This window comes from Chiloscyllium plagiosum, unplaced genomic scaffold (assembly GCF_037043375.1).
Source record: "Chiloscyllium plagiosum isolate Xiang-an unplaced genomic scaffold, Cpla_swu_hap1 HiC_scaffold_19, whole genome shotgun sequence".
NCBI lineage: Eukaryota > Metazoa > Chordata > Chondrichthyes > Orectolobiformes > Hemiscylliidae > Chiloscyllium > Chiloscyllium plagiosum.
The window spans coordinates 2,345,118-2,365,346 of NW_028270157.1; the positions used below are offsets into that span (position 1 = coordinate 2,345,118).

The window sequence follows — 20,229 nt, forward strand, 5'->3', positions numbered from 1 at the left end:
AAGAGGGGAGGCCACACTGGTGCTTGGTAATGAACCAGGCCAGGTGTTTGATTTGGTTGTAGGTGAGCACTTTGGAGAGAGTGACCATAATTCAGTTACGTTTAGTTTCGCGATGGAAAGGGATAGGTACATGCCACAGGTCAAGAGTTATCGATGGGGCAAGGGCAATTATAATGCGATTAGGCAAGAATTAGGATGCATAGAATGGGGTTGCAAAATGCAGGGGATGGGGACAATCGAAATGTGGAGCTGGTTTAAGGAACAGATATTGTGTGTCCTTGATAGGTCTGTCCCGGTCAGGCAGGGAGGAAGTGATGAGGTAAGGGAACCGTGGTTTACTACAGAAATTGCATCTCTTGTTAAGCAGAAGGAGGAGCCTCATGTGATGATGAGATGAGATGGTTCAGATGAGGCGATGGAGAGTTACAGATCAGCTAGGAAGGATTTAAAGAGAGAGTTAAAAAGAGCAAAGAGAGGACATCAACAGTCTTTAGCAGGTAGAATAAAGGAGAACCCTAAAGCTTTCTGTAGGTATGTGAGGAAAAAGAGGATGACAAGAGTAGGAATAGGGCCAGTCAAAGACAGAAGTGGGAAGTTGAGTGTGGACCCTGTGGAGATCAGAGATATGCTAAACGAATATTTTTCATCTGTTTTCACTCAAGGAAAGGAGAATATTGTAGAGGGGAGGAATGAGGTACGAGATATTAGACTAGAAAGGATCGAGGTTAGTAAGGAAGGGGTGTTATCAATTCTAGAATGAATGAAAGTAGACAAATCCCCTGGGCCAGATGGGATTTATCCAAGGTTTCTCTGGGAAGCTAGGGAGGAGATGTTGGAGCCTTTGATCTTGATCTTTGAGTCGTCATTGTCTACAGGTTTAGTACCAGAGGACTGGAGGATTGCAAATGTTATGCCCTTGTTCAATAAAGGCAGTAGAGATGACCCAGATCCTCAGATGCTGCCTGACCTGCTGTGCTTTTCCAGCACCACTCTAATCCAGAATCTGGTTTCTAGCATCTGCAGTCATTGTTTTTACCAGGTAATTGTAGACCAGTGAACCTTACATCTGTTGGATGAAAGGTTTTGGAAAGGATTATAAGAGATGGGATTTATAATCATCTAGCAAGCAACAACTTGATTGTAGATAGCCAAGGGCAGGTCACAAACCTCATTGAGTTTTTTGAGAAGGTGACCAAGCATGTGGATGAGGGTAGGGCAGGTGATGTGGTATACATGGACTTCAGTAAAGCCTTTGATAAGGTTCCACATGGTAGGCTGTTGGAGAAAATGCAGAGGAATCCTGAAGAAGGGCTTATGCCCGAAAATGATCCTGGGAATGAAAGGGTTAACATATGGGGAACGTTTGAGGGATTCTGGATTCATACTTGATGGAGTTTCGAAGGATGATTGTAACTTACAGAATACTGAATTGCCTGGACATAGTGGACTTTGGAAAGCTGTTTCCATTGGTTGGAGAGTCTAGAACCTCAGGGCACTGCCGTAGAGGAAAGGGAAGACCTTTTCGAACAGAGACAAGGCGAAGCTTCTTCAGCCAGAGAGTGGGGAATGTGTGGAATTCACTGCCACAGAAGGCTGTGGGGGCCAGGTCATTGAGTATGTTTAAGACTGAGATAGATAGGTCCTTGAGTATCAAGGGGATCAAGGGTTAGGGGGAGAAAGTGGGAGAATGGGGTTGAGAAACTTATCAGAGCTGAAAATGTGTTGCTGGAAAAGCGCAGCAGGTCAGGCAGCATCCAAGGAGCAGGAGAATCGACGTTTCGGGCATGAGCCCTTCTTCCCGATTCTCCTGTTCCTTGGATGCTGCCTGACCTGCTGTGCTTTTCCAGCAACACATTTTCAGGTGTCATTGTACAGTTACAGGTAATGGTGATCAAAGAATTGACCCTCACGTCCTGTCACAATCTCCAAGCCCTCTCCTTTTGGAATGCAGATTGCCAGTGGGGAAAATGCTAGAGAGATTATTAGTATGGACTGACCCTCAACAATTTTCAAATTGCATTAATTCAAGGTAAAATTCAATTTGTACCCTGCTTCAATAATTGATGTTTTCACTATTAACTTAAATGCAGTGAGGACTTGAGCTACAAAATAGAGATGGCTTAATGGTGAAGAGATGGAGGGCCTGATGATTATGAAGATTTTGAAGTTAAATCTAGAGATAAATCAATGTTTCCATGTGGTGGAGTTCAAAACTAGCAGCTTTCAGTATTTGACAGTCGCTGTAATATTAATAAGGGATTGCAGAGGAAGGTCGGACAGACAGTGATTGAGAAACTCAGTATCACAGTGAGTGATCGAGGTGAATAAGCTGAGGGTGAAAGCTGGTGGGAAGGAGGTTTAGGTACAGGATAGACACAGATGGGCTGAACTGCCAGTTTCCCTTCTGTGAACTGGATGTAATTCTAATTCTCAGGGAATGCTCAGTGAATGGCAGGGCACGAGGAAGCTCAGAGGAACAGCTCTGTGTGCAGCTCCCTGAAGGTGGTTAAGAAGACAAATTGAATGCTTCCCCTTATCAATTGTTGTATAGACTCTTAGAACAGGGAGGTTATGTTGGTGAGGCCACAGTGGGAGTACTGTGTGCAGTTCTGGTTCCCACATTGAAGGAAGGATGGGATTGCACTGGGGCGGGGGGGAGTGTGGAGGAGATTCACCAGGGTGTTGCCTGGGATGGAGCATTCCAGTGATGAAGAGAGGCGGGATAGGCTTGGGTTGTTTTCATTAGAGCAGACGAGGCTGAGGTGGAGCCGATAGTGTATAAAATTATGTGGGGCTCGGAGGTGGTGCATAGAATGCAGCTGCCTCCCTCCCACCCTCCCTTGCTGAAAGGGTAAATAACAAGGCGGTGGGGGCACTTAACGTTAAAGTGAAAGGTGGAGATTTACAGGGGGATGGGAAGAAAAACATTTTCACCCAGAGGAGGGGGGTGGGGAAGTGGAATACACTGCGTAGGGGGGAGTGGAATACACTGCGTGAGGGGAGGGGGTTGAAGGTTGATGTGGGAAATCTCACAACCTTTAAAAGTACGTGGATGAGCCACTTGAAGTGTCAGAACATTCCAGAGTGTGGACCTAGTGCTGGAATATGGGGCTCATGTGGCTGGAGTTGTGTTTTTAGTGGCATAGGCTCGATGGGCCGAAGGGCCTCTATATTACTCTCAGAAACCAAAGGTGACTGAGCATTTTCGATGGGTTTCAGCAATTAAATCTGCAGAAAGAAACAGAGTTAACATGTTAGCTTGCTGTTATTCCATCAAAATGGGAATAAGTTTAGATTTAGATTACATTACACTGTGGAAACAGGCCCTTCGGCCCAACAAGTCCACACCGCCCCGCCAAAGCGCAACCCACCCATACCCCTACATTTACCCCTTACCTAACACTACGGGCAATTTAGCATGGCCAATTCACCTGACCTGCACATCTTTGGACTGTGGGAGGAAACCGGAGCACCCGGAGGAAACCCACGCAGACACGGGGAGAACATGCAAACTCCACACAGTCGTCTGAGGCGGGAATTGAACCTGGGTCTCTGGCGCTGTGAGGCAGCAGTGCTAACCACTGTGCCACCGTGCCGCCCACAAGTTCAAGATTTTGACAATTTTAATCAAAACTAGAGACAGATTGCAAGGAAAAGTCTGTGATTGATCTGAAGGCCCCAGAGGTTAAATGTCAAAGTCCTGGTTGTACACTGCAGACAGCAGGGTAATTGATGATCTACACCCTGGGTACATTTCTACAGTCAGTGCTCTCTAACTGTAAACCACAACATGCTCCACATTCAGTGAGTCCTGCAGCCTTTTGGTGACAATATTTGATTACCTCCAGTTGGGTATGGTCAGGTGGTAAACTGTGAAGAGGATAGATTACAGGAGGATATTGATGGGCTGGTCAGAGGCATATACAATTCCATCTGGGTAAATGGGAGATGATGCACTTGGGCTGGACAAACAAGGCAAGGGAATCCTTGATGAATGATAAGACTCTGGGAAGGATCAGAGGGACGTGTGTCTGTCTGTGTGTGTGTCTGTCTGTGTCTCTGTGTGTGTGTCTGTGTGAGTGTGTGTCTGTGTGTGTGTGTCTCTGTGTGTCTGTCTGTGTGAGTGTGTGTGTGTGTCTGTGTCTGTCAGTGTCTGTGTGTGTGTGTCTGTGTCTATGTGTGTCTGTGTGTGTGTCTGTGAGTGTGTGTCTGTGTCTGTGTGTATCTGCGTCTGTGTGTATCTGTGTGTGTGTGTGTCTGTGTTTGTGTGTGTGTCTGTGTGTGTGTCTGTATGTGTGTCTGTGTGAGTGTGTGTCTGTGTGAGTGTGTGTCTGTGTCTGTGTGTGTCTGTGTGTCTGTGTGTGTGTCTGTGTGTGTGTGTCTGTGTGTGTGTCTGTGTGTGTGTGTGTCTGTGTGTGGAGCATTGTGCGCAGTTCTGGAATCCGGATTATCGGAGGGATGTGATAGCACTGGAGAGGGGGCAGGGGGAGGTTTACCAGGATGTAGGTCTGGGCTGTAGAGTCTCAGTGATGGAGAGAGAGTGGACAGACTGGGGCTGTTTCCCTTGGAGCAGAGGAGATTGAGGGGGAACAGGATTGAGATGGATAAGGTGATGAGGGGCATTGACAGGATAGACAAGAAGAGATTTTTCCCGTTGATGGAGCGTTCATTGACAAGGGGCATAGATTTAAGATAAGGGGCAGGAGGTATTGAGGGATGTGAGGAAATTTTGTTTTCCCCAGACGGTAGTGGGAATCTGGAACACTCTGCCTGTAAGGGTGGGAGAGGCAGAAACCCCCATCACATTAAGGAAGTTTTTCGATGTGGAGTTGCAATGTCAAGGCACACAGGGCTATGGGCCAGGTGCTGGGAAGTGGGATTAGAATAGTGAAGCCTTTTGGACTGGCACTGATGCGATGGGTGCTTTTTGCTGCATTGTAGATCATGATGACTATAGGAATGACTGCTCCTGCAGGAGCTGTGGGTAAAGTCCAGTATGAGACCAGCAAAGGCAGGTCGATAATATTACTGATGTCATCTCACTTCTGAGCACACCAGGACTGAGAAGATGGGTGTGGAATGATCACTAACACCTGCTCGCTTTAAAAACTGGGAGGGCAGTTACAACCTGAAGTTGTTGAACTCAGTGCTCGAGATTGAAAAGTCGAGAAGTGTTTATTAATGCTGAATAATTAGAGCTGGATTGGGGCTAATTGGGCTGTTTTGTTTGAAGTATCTTTCATATAATTTATCAGTAACGCCTGCTGCATTTATGCCTGAGTAAGTCTGAAAGCAGCAGGGACAGCTAATCCTGTTTATCAAGCAACTGCTGCATTTTCCTAGCTCTCACTATTAGTTCATTAACGTTACTGTCGTGAGGTCACCTGAGCTGTATCAACAATCACCCCTCATAAAAAATGGCTTCGTCCTCGTGATCGATTGAACCACATATTGGTCTGAAATATTGTATATCAGTTGTGAGATACGATCAACTTACAGAATAATATCAAAGAATGAGAAATGACCTCACTGAAACATACAGAATTTTTAGGGGGCTTGACAGGGGAAATGTGGAGAGGTTGCTTCCGCCCCTGTGAGAGAGTCTAAGACCAGAGGGCATCATTTAGACTAAGGGGTCGCATTTCTAAGTCAGAGATGAGGAGGCATTTCTTCCCTCAGAAGGTAGGGAATCTGTGGAATTCTTTATCAGACTGGATTGATGAGGCTGGTCCATTCAGTATTTTTCAGGCCGAGACAGGTAGATTTTTACTCAGTAAGGGAATCAAGGTTTATGGGGAAAAGACAGAAGATGGGAGTTGAGGATGATCAGATCATCCAGGGCCAAAGTATAAATTGCAGAAAAAGCTCAGCAATTTTTGCCTCTGATTTACAGCTTCCACTGTTGTTTCAGTTTTTATTTAGATTAGCCATGATCCCTATGTGATGTTTTTATAAAGGACTTGGATGAGGAAGTGGAAGGGTAGGTTAGTAAGTTTGCTGATGACATGAAGATTAGTGGAGTGGTGGATAGTGTGGAGTGCTGTTGTAGGTTGCAATGGGACATTGACAGGATGCAGAGCTGAGCTGAGAAGTGGCAGATGGAGTTCAACCTGGAAAAGTGTGAAGTGATTTATTTTGGAAGGTCGAATTTGAATGCAGAATACACAGTTAAAGGCAGGATTCGCGGCAGTGTGGAGGAACAGAGGGATCCCTCAAAGTTGCCACCCAAGTTGATAGGGTTGTTAAGAAGACATGTGGTGTGTTGGCTTTCATTGATGGGGAGATTAAGTTTAAGATCCGCAAGGTTATGCTGCAGCTCCATAAAGCTCTGGTTAGACCACACTTGGAATATTGTTTTCAGTTCTGATCGCCTCATTGTAGGAAGGATGTGGAAGCTTTAGAGAGGGTGCAGAGGAGATTGACCAGGATGCTGCCTGGACTGGAGGGCATGGCTTATGAAGAAAGGTTGGGGGAGCTAGGGCTTTTCTCATTGGAGGGAAGAAGGATGAGGGGTGACTTGACAGAGGTGTACACGATGATGAGAGGCATAGATAGAGTGGATAGCCAGAGACTTTGCCCCAGGGCGGAAATGTCTATCACAAAGGGATATAATTTTAAGGTGATTGCAGGAAGGTTTCGGGGTGATGTCAGAGGTTGGTTCTTTACACAGAGAGTGGTGGGTGTGTGGAATGCACTGCCAGCGGTGGGAGTAGAGTCAGAGACATTAGGGACATTTAAGTGACTTTTGGATAGGCACATGGACGACAGTACAATGAAGGGGGTTAGTCTGATCTTAGAGTAGGATAAAAGGCCAGCACAACATCGAGGGCCGAAGGGCCTGGACTGTGCTGTACTGTTTGATGTTCTATGATTCACTGATGGAGTAGATTGGATGGAGAAAGTGAGGACTGCAGATGCTGGAGATCAGAATCGAGAGTGTGGTGCTGGAAAAGCGCAGCAGGTCAGGCAGCATCCGAGGAGCAGGAGAATTAACATTTCGGGCATCAGCCCGTCATCATTCCTCATGCTGCCTGACCTGCTGTGCTTTTCCAGCACCACATTCTCGCCTACGTCTGCTTGTACATCTTGTAGTTTTAAACTCCTCTCTCTGCTGCTTGAAATGACCTGCTCCTGTTTCAATGACCATCTATCTGTTGTGACTCAATTTATATTTCCTTATTATGAGCAGTGATACAAGTTGGCAGTACTTAATGAGACATCATTGTACTTTACTTAAGTTGCAATATCAAAGCTCCGAACCCTTTGGGTAATCAGAATGAACTGACTGAATAGGCTGGTCTTCATACTGTTGTGATCTGTATGACCATTGCTTTTGAAGATGCACACCAGCTGTATTTGTAAAAACAAATATTGAAATTATTCCAGCCCCCTTGAGCACCCCCGGATATCCATCACTCACCATTGGTGGCTGTGTTTTCAGCTTCCTGGACAGAGCTCCAGAATTCCCTTCTGAAACCAATCTAATTCTCCTTTAAGATTGTTCTTAAAACCGACTCCTTTTCACCGATCTGCCTGTATTGCCTGCTTCTGTGGCTTGGAGTCAAATTCATTCCAATTATATTTCTTTGGCCATCTTAAGGGTTCTATATAAATGCATGTTATTGTTTTTGCAAGGTGCTAAGAGTTGTGCTTGTTTGATTTGCAGTGAGTCCTACAGCAGTGTCCCAGTTTCATCTCTCTGGTCCCAGTATGATGCGTTCAAACAGCATTCCCACGCAAGATTCCTCATTTGACTTGTACGGAGATTCCCAATTGTGTGGAAGTGCAAACTCCCTGGAGGACAGGCCAAGGACAATCAGCAGATCCGGATCATTCCGGGGCAGTATGGAGGAAGGTTTGTATTCTTTGGTTTTTGTTGGGATGTTGGTGTAGACATGAGGAAACACAGAAACGGAAGGACACCAGGAGGAAAGACACTGCACAGAGTTTCGGTCAGGGTGGCCAAACTCCAGCTATCTGTCCATTGATTGGAAGTTACTGAAAGTGACATTAAACTGCTCCCACCCTCCCCAAGCCCACCCTGAATCAGCCGATCGTTTCACTAGTATCCACTGATCAGCTTCTGAGCAAATTATGTATTTGTAACGTGAGGTTAGTTTTAAACTGTACTGACTGGTTCCTGTTTATCTAGGATCATGTCGAATGCCCTGGTGAATCTCTCAATCACACCTCTAAACCTGTATAAAATAAACAATGGCTCAGTGGTTAGGTTAGCACTACTGCCTCACTGTACCAGGGACCCGGGTTCGATTCCAACCTCGGGCAACTGTCTGTGTGGAGGTTGCACCTTCTCCCCGTGTCTGTGTGGGTTTGTTCTGGTTTCCTCCCACAATCCAGAGATGGGCAGATCAGGTGGGTTTTCCATGGGAAATGCCGAGTGTAGGGTGGGATGCTGCCCAGAGGGTTGGTATGTGCCGAATAGTTTGCTTCCACACTGTAGGGATTCTGGAAACCCCTGGATGTGCCAATCTCTGTGTTGTTAGCACACAGAAGGTCATTTTCTATTAAATGAGCTTTAGAGTCATAGAAACAGGCCCTTCGGCCCACCACGTCTGTGCTGACCAACAAACACCAAACTACACTAATCCCATTGACCTGCACTTGGTCCATAGCCAACTGTGCCCTGGCATTTTAAGTGCTCAGGTCCAGGAACTTCTGTAATGTTGTGCGAGTTCCCGCTCCCACCACCCTCTCAGGCAGCACACTCTATTTCTCTGCCACCCTCTGGATGAAAATCATTTCCTCAGATTCCTTGCAAGCCACAAAGTGCAGGGTAAGATATATAGAGTACATGTGGAGTTTATGTGGAGTGTGTGCAGAGCGTGTGCAGAGTGGGGCGCTGAGTGTGCGCAGAATGGGCACTGAGTGTGTGCAGAGTGGGTTGCAGAGTGCGCGCCAAGTGTGCGTGGAGTCTGCACGGAACATGTGTGGAGTGTGTGCAGCGGGTATGTACAGAGCGTGTGCGGAGTGTGCACCAAGTACGCGTGGAATGGGTTGCTGATTGTGCGTGGAGTTTGCACGGAGTATGTGTGCAGTGAGTTGCAGAGTATGCGCCGAGTGTGTGCACCGATTGTGTGCAGAGTGTGTGCCGATTGTGTGCAGAGGGGTTGCAGAGTGTGTGCAGAGGGATTGCAGAGTGTGTGCAGAGGGATTGCAGAGTGTGTGCAGAGGGATTGCAGAGTGTGTGCAGAGTGTGTGTGGAGGGGTTGCAGAGTGTGTGCAGAGGGATTGCAGAGTGTGTGCAGAGGGATTGCAGAGTGTGTGCAGAGGGATTGCAGAGTGTGTGCAGAGTGTGTGTGGAGGGGTTGCAGAGTGTGTGCAGAGGGATTGCAGAGTGTGTGCAGAGGGATTGCAGAGTGTGTGCAGAGGGATTGCAGAGTGTGTGCAGAGTGTGTGTGGAGGGGTTGCAGAGTGTGTGCAGAGGGATTGCAGAGTGTGTGCAGAGGGGTTGCAGAGTGTGTGCAGAGGGATTGCAGAGTGTGTGCAGAGGGATTGCAGAGTGTGTGCAGAGGGATTGCAGAGTGTGTGCAGAGGGATTGCAGAGTGTGTGCAGAGTGTGTGTGGAGGGGTTGCAGAGTGTGTGCAGAGGGATTGCAGAGTGTGTGCAGAGGGATTGCAGAGTGTGTGCAGAGGGATTGCAGAGTGTGTGCAGAGTGTGTGTGGAGGGGTTGCAGAGTGTGTGCAGAGGGATTGCAGAGTGTGTGCAGAGGGATTGCAGAGTGTGTGCCGAGTGTGCGCGGAGGGGTTGCAGAGTGTGTGCCGAGTGTGTGCAGAGTGTGCACCGAGTGTGTGCAGAGTGTGTGCAGAGGGATTGCAGAGTGTGTGCCGAGTGTGTGCAGAGTGTGCACCGAGTGCGTGCAGAGGGGTTGCAGAATGTGTGCTGAGTGTGTGCAGAGTGTGCACCGGGTGTGTGCAAAGGGGTTGCAGAGTGTGTGTCAAGTGTGTGCAGAGTCCCTGATCAACCTGTGCAGAGATGTTATGCTAATTATGGAGCAAGTCCACCTCCTGGGTCAAAGGCAGGGACACTACCACAAGAACCCTCAGTTCCTTTTTTTGTAAATATTTGAGGCTATGGGTCTAGTGCAGAGGTTATTTTGTCAGTACAGACTCAATGGGCCAAAGGGCCTCTCCTCTGCTGTACGATTGTATCTCTGGCAAAGGTGGGACCTCAAACCAGGCCTTCCGGCTCACTTTGCTACAAGACCCCTCATGCTTTCTTTTCATTTTTCTTCTTTACATCCAGAAGTGCAGAACAACCAAAGAGTTATTTTCTCACCTCGCTGCACCACCACCAGTAACTCACTTTGCTTTCCAATTGATTCATTTTAATGTAGCCCCCTCCCCCTCTTCCTGTCCTCCCCGATATTATTGCAATGCCCTCATTGGTCATGCTTACACGGGTGTAACACGGGTGATTTAGTGGTGGCATAGGACTCATCCAGAGGTTTGAAATCTCTGGGCATAAAGAAATAAAAAAAGGGGATGGTTTTTGTGCTGCCAGGGTAGTATCCCTGCCTTTGATCCAGGAGTCCTGTGTTCAAGTCCTAGCTGCAGCAGAAGTGGATCATAACATCTCTGAACAGGCTGGTTAGGAACAACATCTCGGACTGAAGGATAAGTCGTCCATGTTCAGGGAGCCACTGACAGGTACCTGCAAAGTATCTCAAGAACACGATAAATCAGGGTCTGCCAAACTGAGAGAGTTAAATCTCCTCACGTGGAAAAGGGGAGGGATGGAAACGTCAATGGATTTACAGCAAAGCCCTTGTAAATCTCTAAAACTGTGTTTCAATATGTTGGCTATGACTCAATTAAAAAAGGCAGACAAGCAATTAATCAGGGCCCCGCACCGGAGTCTGAGGAACCTGACAGTGAGAAACAGTGGACAGGCCGGATCACTATTCCCTTGGACAGAGGAATGGGTGCTGGGGGGAGATCTTTCAAACAGTGCATGGTTTTGATAGACAGTTCGCACATCCAAGGGGGAGTGAACATAGAACACAGAACAGTACAACACAGAACAGACCCTTCGGCCCTCAATTTGCACCGACCTGTGAACTAATCTAAGCCCATCCCCCTACACTATCCCATCACTATCCATGTGCTTATCAAAGGATTGTTTAAATCTCCCTAACGTGGCTGAGTTAACTACATTGGCAGGTAGGGCATTCCACGCCCTTACCACTCTCTGAGTAAAGAACTTGCCTCTAACATCTGTCTTAAATCTATCACCCCTCAATTTTTTTTTAGATTAGATTACATACAGTGTGGAAACAGGCCCTTCGGCCCAACAAGTCCACACCGACCCGCCGAAGCGGAACCCACCCATACCCCTACATTTACCCCTTACCTAACACTACGGGCAATTTAGCATGGCCAATTCACCTGACCTGCACATCTTTGGATTGTGGGAAGAAACCGGAGCACCCGGAGGAAACCCACGCAGACACGGGGAGAACATGCAAACTCCACACAGTCAGTCCCTGAGGTGGGAATTGAACCCGGATCAATTTGTAGCTATGCCCCCTCATACAAGCTGATGTCATCATCCTAGGAAAAAGACTTTCACTGTCTACCCAAACTAATCCTCTGATCATCTTGTATGTCTCTATCAAATCCCCTCTTAGCCTTCTTCTCTCCAGTGAGAACAGACCCAAGTCTCTCAGCCTTTCCTAAAAAGACCTTCCCTCCAGACCAGGCAACGTCCTGGTAAATCTCCTCTGCACCTTTTCCAATGCTTCCACATCCTTCCTGTAATGGGACGACCAGAACTGTACACAATATTCCAAGTGTGGCCGCACCAGTGTTTTGTATAGTTGCTGCATAATATTGCGGCTCCGGAACTCAATCCCTCTACCAATGAAACTGAACACACCGTATGCCTTCTTTACAGCACTATCCACCTGGGTGACAACTTTCAGGGATCTATGTACATGGACTCCAAGATCCCTCTGCACATCCACACTACCAAGAATCTTTCCATTGACCCAGTACTCTGCCTTCCTGTTATTCTTCCCAAAGTGCATCACCTCACATTTAGCTGCATTGAACTCCATTTGCCACCTCTCAGCCCAATTCTGCAGTTTATCCAAGTCCCCCTGCAACCTGTAACATTCTTCCAAACTGTTCACTACTCCAGTGACTTTAGTGTCGTCTGCAAATTTACTAACCCATCCACCTATGCCTGCGTCTAAGTCATTTATAAAAATAACAAACACAGTGGTCCCAAAACAGATCCTTGTGGCACACCACTAGTAACCGGACTCCAGGCTGAATATTTTCCATCAACCATCACTCACTGCCTTCTTCCAGAAAGCCAATTTCTAATCTAATCTGCTAAATCCCATGCCTCTGCATTTTCTCCAACAGCCTACCATAGGATCCTTATCAAAGGCTTTACTGAAGTCCATGTACACCACATCAACTGCCCTCCCCTCATCTACACGCTTTGTCACCTTCTCAAAAAACTCAATAAGGTTTGTGAGACACGACCTGCCCTTTAGAAACCATGTTGACTATCTGCAATCAAGTTGTTGCTTGTTAGATGATTATAAATCCCATCTCTTATAATCCTTTCCAAAACCTTTCATCCAACAGATGTAAGGTTCACTGGTCTACAATTACCTGGTAAAAACAATGACTGCAGATGCTAGAAACCAGATTCTGGATTAGAGTGGTGCTGGAAAAGCACAGCAGGTCAGGCAGCATCTGAGGATCTGGGTCATCTCTACTGCCTTTGTTGAACAAGGGCATAACATTTGCAATCCTCCAGTCCTCTGGTACTAAACCTGTAGACAATGACGACTCAAAGATCAAGATCAAAGGCTCCAACATCTCCTCCCTAGCTTCCCAGAGAAACCTTGGATAAATCCCATCTGGTCCAGGAGACTTGTCTACTTTCATTCATTCTAGAATTGATAACACCCCTTCCTTACTAACCTCGATCCTTTCTAGTCTAATATCTCGTACCTCATTCTTCCCCTCTACAATATTCTCCTTTCCTTGAGTGAAAACAGATGAAAAATATTCGTTTAGCATATCTCTGATCTTCACAGGGTCCACACTCAACTTCCCACTTCTGTCTTTGACTGGCCCTATTCCTACTCTTGTCATCCTCTTTTTCCTCACATACCTACAGAAAGCTTTAGGGTTCTCCTTTATTCTACCTGCTAAAGACTGTTGATGTCCTCTCTTTGCTCTTTTTAACTCTCTCTTTAAATCCTTCCCAGCTGATCTGTAACTCTCCATCGCCTCATCTGAACCATCTCATCTCATCATCACATGAGGCTCCTCCTTCTGCTTAACGAGAGATGCAATTTCTGTAGTAAACCACGGTTCCCTTACCTCATCACTTCCTCCCTGCCTGACCGGGACAGACCTATCAAGGACACGTAATATCTGTTCCTTAAACCAGCTCCACATTTCGATTGTCCTCATCCCCTGCATTTTGCAACCCCATTCTATGCATCCTAATTCTTGCCTAATCGCATTATAATTGCCCTTCCCCCATCGATAACTCTTGCCCAGTGGCATGTACCTATCCCTTTCCATCGCTAAACTAAACATAACTGAATTATGGTCACTCTCTCAAGTGTTCATCTACAATTAAATCAGACACCTGGCCTGGTTTATTACCAAGCACCAGATCCAGTGTGGCCTCCCCTCTTGTCGGCCCTTCGACATAGTGTGTCAGGAAACCCTCCTGCACACATGAAATCCCATCAGAAATTCAGGAGAAACCACTTTGTCGAGAGAGCAGTGAGAAGATGGAAGCCGCTAACACAGGAAGTGGTTCCGGTGAAAAGTATGGGTACGTTTAAGGAGAGGTGCAATAACCCAGGGAGATGGAAAATCTGGCAGGTTTCAGGCTGATGGAGTCAAATTAGGAACGATGGGAGGAGCTTTGAGTGGGGCAGATAGACTAGCATCATGAGATTGAGTTGCACATGGCCTGGACTGTGCTATGATTCTGTGGCCAATGGAAATTATCCCCTGGGCCTGATCCCCATCCTCACTTCAGGGTGAAGCTCAATGTTAGGCTCCAGTCTCACTGACTGTTCTGTGATGGGAAACTGAAGCCTAATGCTTCAAAGGAGCTTTCCCTGGGAGAGAGCAGGTTGCTTTAAATCATTGTTTCTCTAAAGAACTGTCCTTGGTGACAGGGGAGCCAGGAGGAGGCCATTCAGCCCACCTTCTAGATTAGAGTGGTGCTGGAAAAGCACGGCAGTTCAGGCAGCATCCGAGGAGCAGGAAAATCGATGTTTCGTGCAAAAGCCCTTCATCCTGCTCCTCGGATGCTGCCTGAACTGCTGTGCTTTTCCAGCATCACTTTAATCTAGAATCTGGTTTCCAGCATCTGCAGTCCTTGTTTTTACCATTCAGCCCACCTGCCCTGCCCTGACGCTGTGAAAGAACTCCCCAAATAATCCCACTCCCCTTTGTCTATTCCTCATGGACCCTCACATTTTTCCTTCTCAAGTATTTTTACAATTCCTTTTTGAAAGTTACTCTTGATTCAACTTCTACAGCACAGTCCAGATCAGAGCAACTTGCTCTGGGAACGATTTCTGCTCTGCTCCGTAAACCAATTGGTGGAAATCTGTGTCTCTTGGTTACTGACACCCCTGCCTGGGAGAAGACTTTCTCCTGATTTTAAACATGTCTGTTGTTAGTTCCAGAGGAGAACGATCTTAGTTTCTCCAGTCCGTCCATGGGAGAACGCTGCTATGTGTCCAAAAGGCACCAGCGTTTGAAGGAGACATAGCCCAGCAACAGGAGAGCAATCACAGGCAAGACCACGAACCTGTCTGTCAAGATTCTCATTGGGAAAGGGCCAGAAAGGATGGAGAGGCAGGGGTCCATCGCACTCCCACAATCCTAGAGGCAGATCGAGTGACTTTAACATGCAACATTTGAGAATCAAAACCATGAAAGAAGCAGACAATTCTAATTATCCTCACCATCAATCCCAATATCACACTAATATATAATAGAGACGGGTGATTGTAATTTCACACTGAGCTCAGAGGTGCCCTCTGCTGATAATACTGTGAGATAATTCAGGGATTTTAATGAATCTGTTCAGATCAGTGACATTAATTCAGGAGCTTTGGAAACAGCATGTGTTTTATTTTGTTAATTTTAGTAGAACTGAACACCCTGCTGCTTCACGTGATATCAGTGTCAAAGCAAATGATGCCAAGCAACTTTAAAGGTCATTGAAGGAACAGAAAACCAGGAGGAGGCCATTCAGCCTCACGAGCTTCTCCTAGTCTTCAGTTCAATCATGTTGGAGTTATACCTCAACAGATTGTAGCTGCTTTTGTTACGCAGCCCCCAAAGCTCTGACATAGAAAGAATCTGTAGCTCTTGTTGACAGCTCCAATTACCACCCCTGTCCCTAACAGTTAGGAACGTAGGAACAGGGTAAGGCCATTCAGCCCCTTGAGTCTATTCCACTCCTCAATGGGAACATGGCTGATCTGTGACCAACTCCATATTTGGCCCATATCCCTTAATATCTTTCCTTAACAAAAAATAATCTATCTCAGTTTGAAAATTAACAACTGATCCAACACCCACTGCTGTTTGTGGAAGAGAGTTTCAAACCCCTCCCATCCTTCGTGTGTAGAAGTGCTCCCTAACATCGCTCCTGAACGCTCTGCCCCTCATTCTCACTCTATGCCCCTTGTTCTAGAATCCCCAACCAGTGGAAATAGTTTGTTTTTATCTGTCCTGTCTTTTCCTGATAATATTTTGAAGACTTCAATCAGATCACCCCGAACCTTATAAATTCTGGAGAAAAACGCCTCCTAGAACTGGACTCCTGAACCCCAGGTATCATTCTTTAAACCCTGCAAGGCCAATCTATCCTTTGTAAGGTGTGGAGCCCAGACCTACTCCCTGTACTCCAATGGGGCATAACCAGGGAATTCCAAATGTCCATGTGCTGTTTGAGTGAGTGTTCCTCACAGTGAGGATCATTATTAGAGAATGTATTCCTGCAAGTAGAACAGAAACAAAGCTAATGTCAGTCGCAATTTGTTGTTCTTGGCTGAGTACTTGGGCTTTAACTGATTGTATTGCTGAATGAGCTGGCTCTAACTCCAGGATAAAGTCCTGTAGCTCTGCATTTCCCCCACTCCAGGTCACGGTGCTTGTTCCTCACTTGGACAATGTGGATGTAACGAGTTGCCCTTTAGTGTGGGGCAGCTGTGACTGACAGTGAAGGGTCTGGAATGGCAGCTTTCAGATTTTGCTTACTCTCTGCTGTCCAGTTGCCTCTGTATGTCCAGTTTGTGATCAGATGGGGTAAATATCTCGAATCACAAAGCAGGAGATAGACCTCAGTATCCAGTCACTTCCAAATCCCTCTCCACCCCATCACCCCATGAAGACTGGGAAGCCAATATGGCATGGTAACTATTCTATCATTCAGAGCTCAGTGTGACCAGTTTTATCATGAGGTATGGCTACTGTAAGACTTGGGTTCAGGAGCTGAATACTGAAAGATTTATCTCCTTGTTTTTTCTAGTCCATGGGTCTTCGCTCTCACTGGTTTCAAGCACATCATCTCTTTACTCCACAGTAAGTATGTGTGTCATTTACCGTTAACGTCGGGATATTGGGCTTGGTCTGTGAACTCCCACGTTCACACTGCATCTGCAATCATATAGGAGGCTTCACAAAGACAGGCCATTCTGTCCAACGGGTCTATACTGTTCTTTCTACCTCCCCTCGTGGGCTGGTGATGGTCAAGCAGTATTATCACAACAGTACTAACCCAGAGACCCTGATAATGTTCTGGGGACCTGCGTTTGAGTCTTGTCATTGGTAGGATTTGAATTTAATGAAAATCAGGAATGAAGTTTCCAATGATGACCATGAAACCTCTGTCAATGGTCAGAGGGAAAGCCCATTTGGTTTATTAATGTCCTTTAGGAGAAGGGGAATCTTTACCTGATCTGGTCTACATGTGACTCCAGACCCACAGCAATGTGGCTAACTCTTAACAGCCCTCGGGAATGGGCAATAAATAATGGCCTGACTCGTGATATCCACTAGCCCTGATGAAGGGCTTTTGCCTGAAACATCGATTCTCCTGCTCCTCAGATGCTGCCTGAGCTGCTGTGCTTTTCCAGCAACACACTCTTGACTCTGATCTCCAGCATCTGCAGTCCTCACTTTCTCCTGAATTCTCTTCTTGAGTTGTTAGATTAATGGGCTATATTTTTGCTTTTCTAGACAATTGCACTCTGTGTCTGTGGCATCAAGACCATTAATTATTTTCTGACTGCAATTAGATCACCCCCGAGTCTTCTTTCTAAGGGGAGATAGTCTCTGTCCCTTCTCCTTTCCTGGGCTTATGGCCTCACAGCTCTCGTACTGATAGGGGCATTGGTGGACACTGGCTTAGTTGGCTGATAGGCTGGATTATGATACAGAGTGATACCAACAGACTGGGTCCAATTTCAGTCCCAGCTAGGGTTACCATGTAGGTCCCACCTTCTCAACCTCGTCTGAAGTTACCCCCCTCAGGTTAAACCACTGTCAGGTCTCTCTCTCTATGTATCTGTCTTTCTCTCTCTCTCTCTCTCTGTCACTCTCTCTAATGGGAAAACAGCCCTGTGATAACATGGTGACATTTATCCCTAGTAGTGCACTCCTAGACAAGGTGAAATAGTAATGAATATGACAGCAATTATCAGGTAACAGGAATCGAAATCCAGGTGGATTGATTGTGAGTAAGAATGATCAAAGAGAGCTTTAAAACCCAAATGGTACAGGAGTGTCATCATGTTGACCTTCTGAGCAGGTTTATGAATCAGAAGCCCACATGTGGACTAGTCGATTAAAGGGTGAGATCAAACATTGCAAGACAAGTTCCGAACACAGGGCCTGCACAGATTTAACACTTTAAATATGGTCAAATAGCACACTGTACCTGGACCAAAGATTCCAGATTCAGGATATATTTCCCAGCGCACTGTAGTCGTCTCATCATTTCAGCCACTCATTCCACGATACTGTCTGAGTTTGCTCCCTCTGAATGGTTGAGGATTTCTGCTCCATCAGTTCCCCATTTGACCCGTTGATGAGCAGGAGGGTCTCCTGGCTGGGAACTTGCTGGGAATATCAGCTGATCACGGAATGGCGAGAGTATGACATCCTCCTGCACCCCTGTCTGTCATGTGAACCAGTGAGATCGGAGAACTGAGAGAGGAATACCAGGCACAAATACCAAATACAGCAAACAGAATAATGTAGGAAAAAAACCATTGGATTGAAAGACAGAAAGGAAAAGTTATCAAGTAAATGTATTTTTAAAATCAAAAATTTCAAACCATTCAACTACTGCAGGAATAAGTTTTATTTGTTCCATTGATACATGCAGCACAAAACATTACAATCCAAGAACAGGCCCTTCGGCCCATCATGTCTGTGCCAACCATGATGTCATTCTAAACTAATCCCATCTGCTGGCACATGGTCCATATCTCTCTATTCTCTGCCTGTCCAGGTGTCTGTCTAAATGCCCCTTAAACATCGCTGTTGTGTCTGCCTTGACACCTCCCCCAGCAGTACGTTTCAGGCACCTACCACCCTCTGTGTTAAAAAACCTGTCTCACATATCTTTAAAGCTGCCCCCTTTCACCTTAAACCTGTGTCCCTAATATTTGTCATTTCCAGCCTGGGGAAAAAGACACCAACTATCCACCCTATCCAAGCCTCTCAGAATTGTATACACTTCTGTCAGTTTCTTGAAGAGGTTGGGTGGTCTTTGCAGGAAAGTTAATCATCTCATTAAGAAATCCCTTGGACTGTCCTATACTGACTGGGAGGCAGCAAAAACAGTGAAACTCATGGGAAAGTTCAGAGAAAGTTTTTGTAAAGCTACCAGCAAGACTACAATTTACCCAGTGACTTGTGACAATTCACTCTTTCACAATTTAATGGGAGCACCATTAAACTCGCTGTTAGTTTGCAGCAAATTGTTTTCAGTAATTCCCTTGGTTCTCTGATATAGTCAGACTGATTCTGTATGGCATGTTATCCTTTGCTGTTTATTACCCATCCCATCGGAAACAGACAGATTGACAGAGTCAGTAATGAAACGCTTTCAAAGTTTTTCAACAGACTCCTCAATCTGCTTCCATTCACTTTGTTTGACACTGTTCCAGTTCAGAAAGTGTCTAGCTCAGTGTGCCATCTAAATACAATCTGTCCACCTCAAAGCCTAACAGGACCGATGTCTCAGGTTGTCTGCTTTCTTGCTGTTACCCACAGGGTCTCAAGCCTCACGTGGGAGTCTACAACTTGGCAAAAAGTTTTTAAAAATAATATAGCATAGGCCACAATGAAATGATGCGCAGAATTAGATCAAGTCAACACATCAGGAACAGGCCATTCAGCCCACTACTCTGTAATGGGCATTCATGCTTCCAATGAGCCTCCTTCTGCCCCCTCCTCATTGCTCCCCTCACCATCTCTTTCTGTTCCTTTCTTCTTCATGTCTTTATCCAGCCTGTCCCTTCAATCTATTGACCCGACTGTACAATGATATACATGAGGTATCCCACCCTTGAGGCAGTATGGAATGTCAAACTCCTCCGAACTGTTTGTCCCTTGAATGTTAGAATGTTCCACAGATTGCTGGCATCTACAGCACAAACTAAAATCACATGGATGATTTTGGGATAATGTAGGGGGATGAGCTGAGAATAGTTCACAGGTCGGCACAACATTGAGGGCCGAAGGGCCTGTTTTGCGCTGTATTGTTCTGTGTTCTATGTTCTAAAAGGAGGTGAGTTATTCGCTGCTGTAATCCAAGTCTCTGACCTGCTCTTTAGCCACTGCGTTGATGTGGCAAGTCCAATTGAGTTTCTGGTCAATGATAACCCCAAGGAAGTTGATAGTGGGGGATTCAGTGATGGTAATGCCATTGAATGCCACAGGACGGTGGTTAGATTTTCTGTTATTGGTGATGATGGTCATGGTCTGGCATTGTGTGGCACGAATGTTATTTGCCACTTGTCAGCTCAAGCCTGGATATTGTCCAGATATTGCTGCATTTGAACACAGACTGAAGTCCTGAATGGTGCTGAACATTATGCAATTATCAGCAAACATTCCCACTCCTGACCTCATGATGGAGGGAAGGTCATTGATGACACCACTGAAGATGGTTGGGCCTAGGACACTACCCTG

General features: G+C 46.2%; 1 protein-coding gene across 18 annotated transcripts in view; it reads left to right on the top strand.

Moving 5' to 3' along the window:
- The window catches only part of nav3 (neuron navigator 3), a 639,300-nt gene that overhangs the window by 550,929 nt on the left and 68,142 nt on the right, over positions 1-20,229 (top strand). For all 18 annotated transcript variants that reach the window (XM_087996953.1, XM_087996954.1, XM_087996961.1 and 15 more), the window contains 2 exons: positions 7,667-7,855; positions 16,556-16,608. In XM_087996953.1, coding sequence (XP_087853079.1) covers positions 7,667-7,855; positions 16,556-16,608 — 242 coding nt within the window. The remainder of the gene's footprint in view (positions 1-7,666; positions 7,856-16,555; positions 16,609-20,229) is intronic.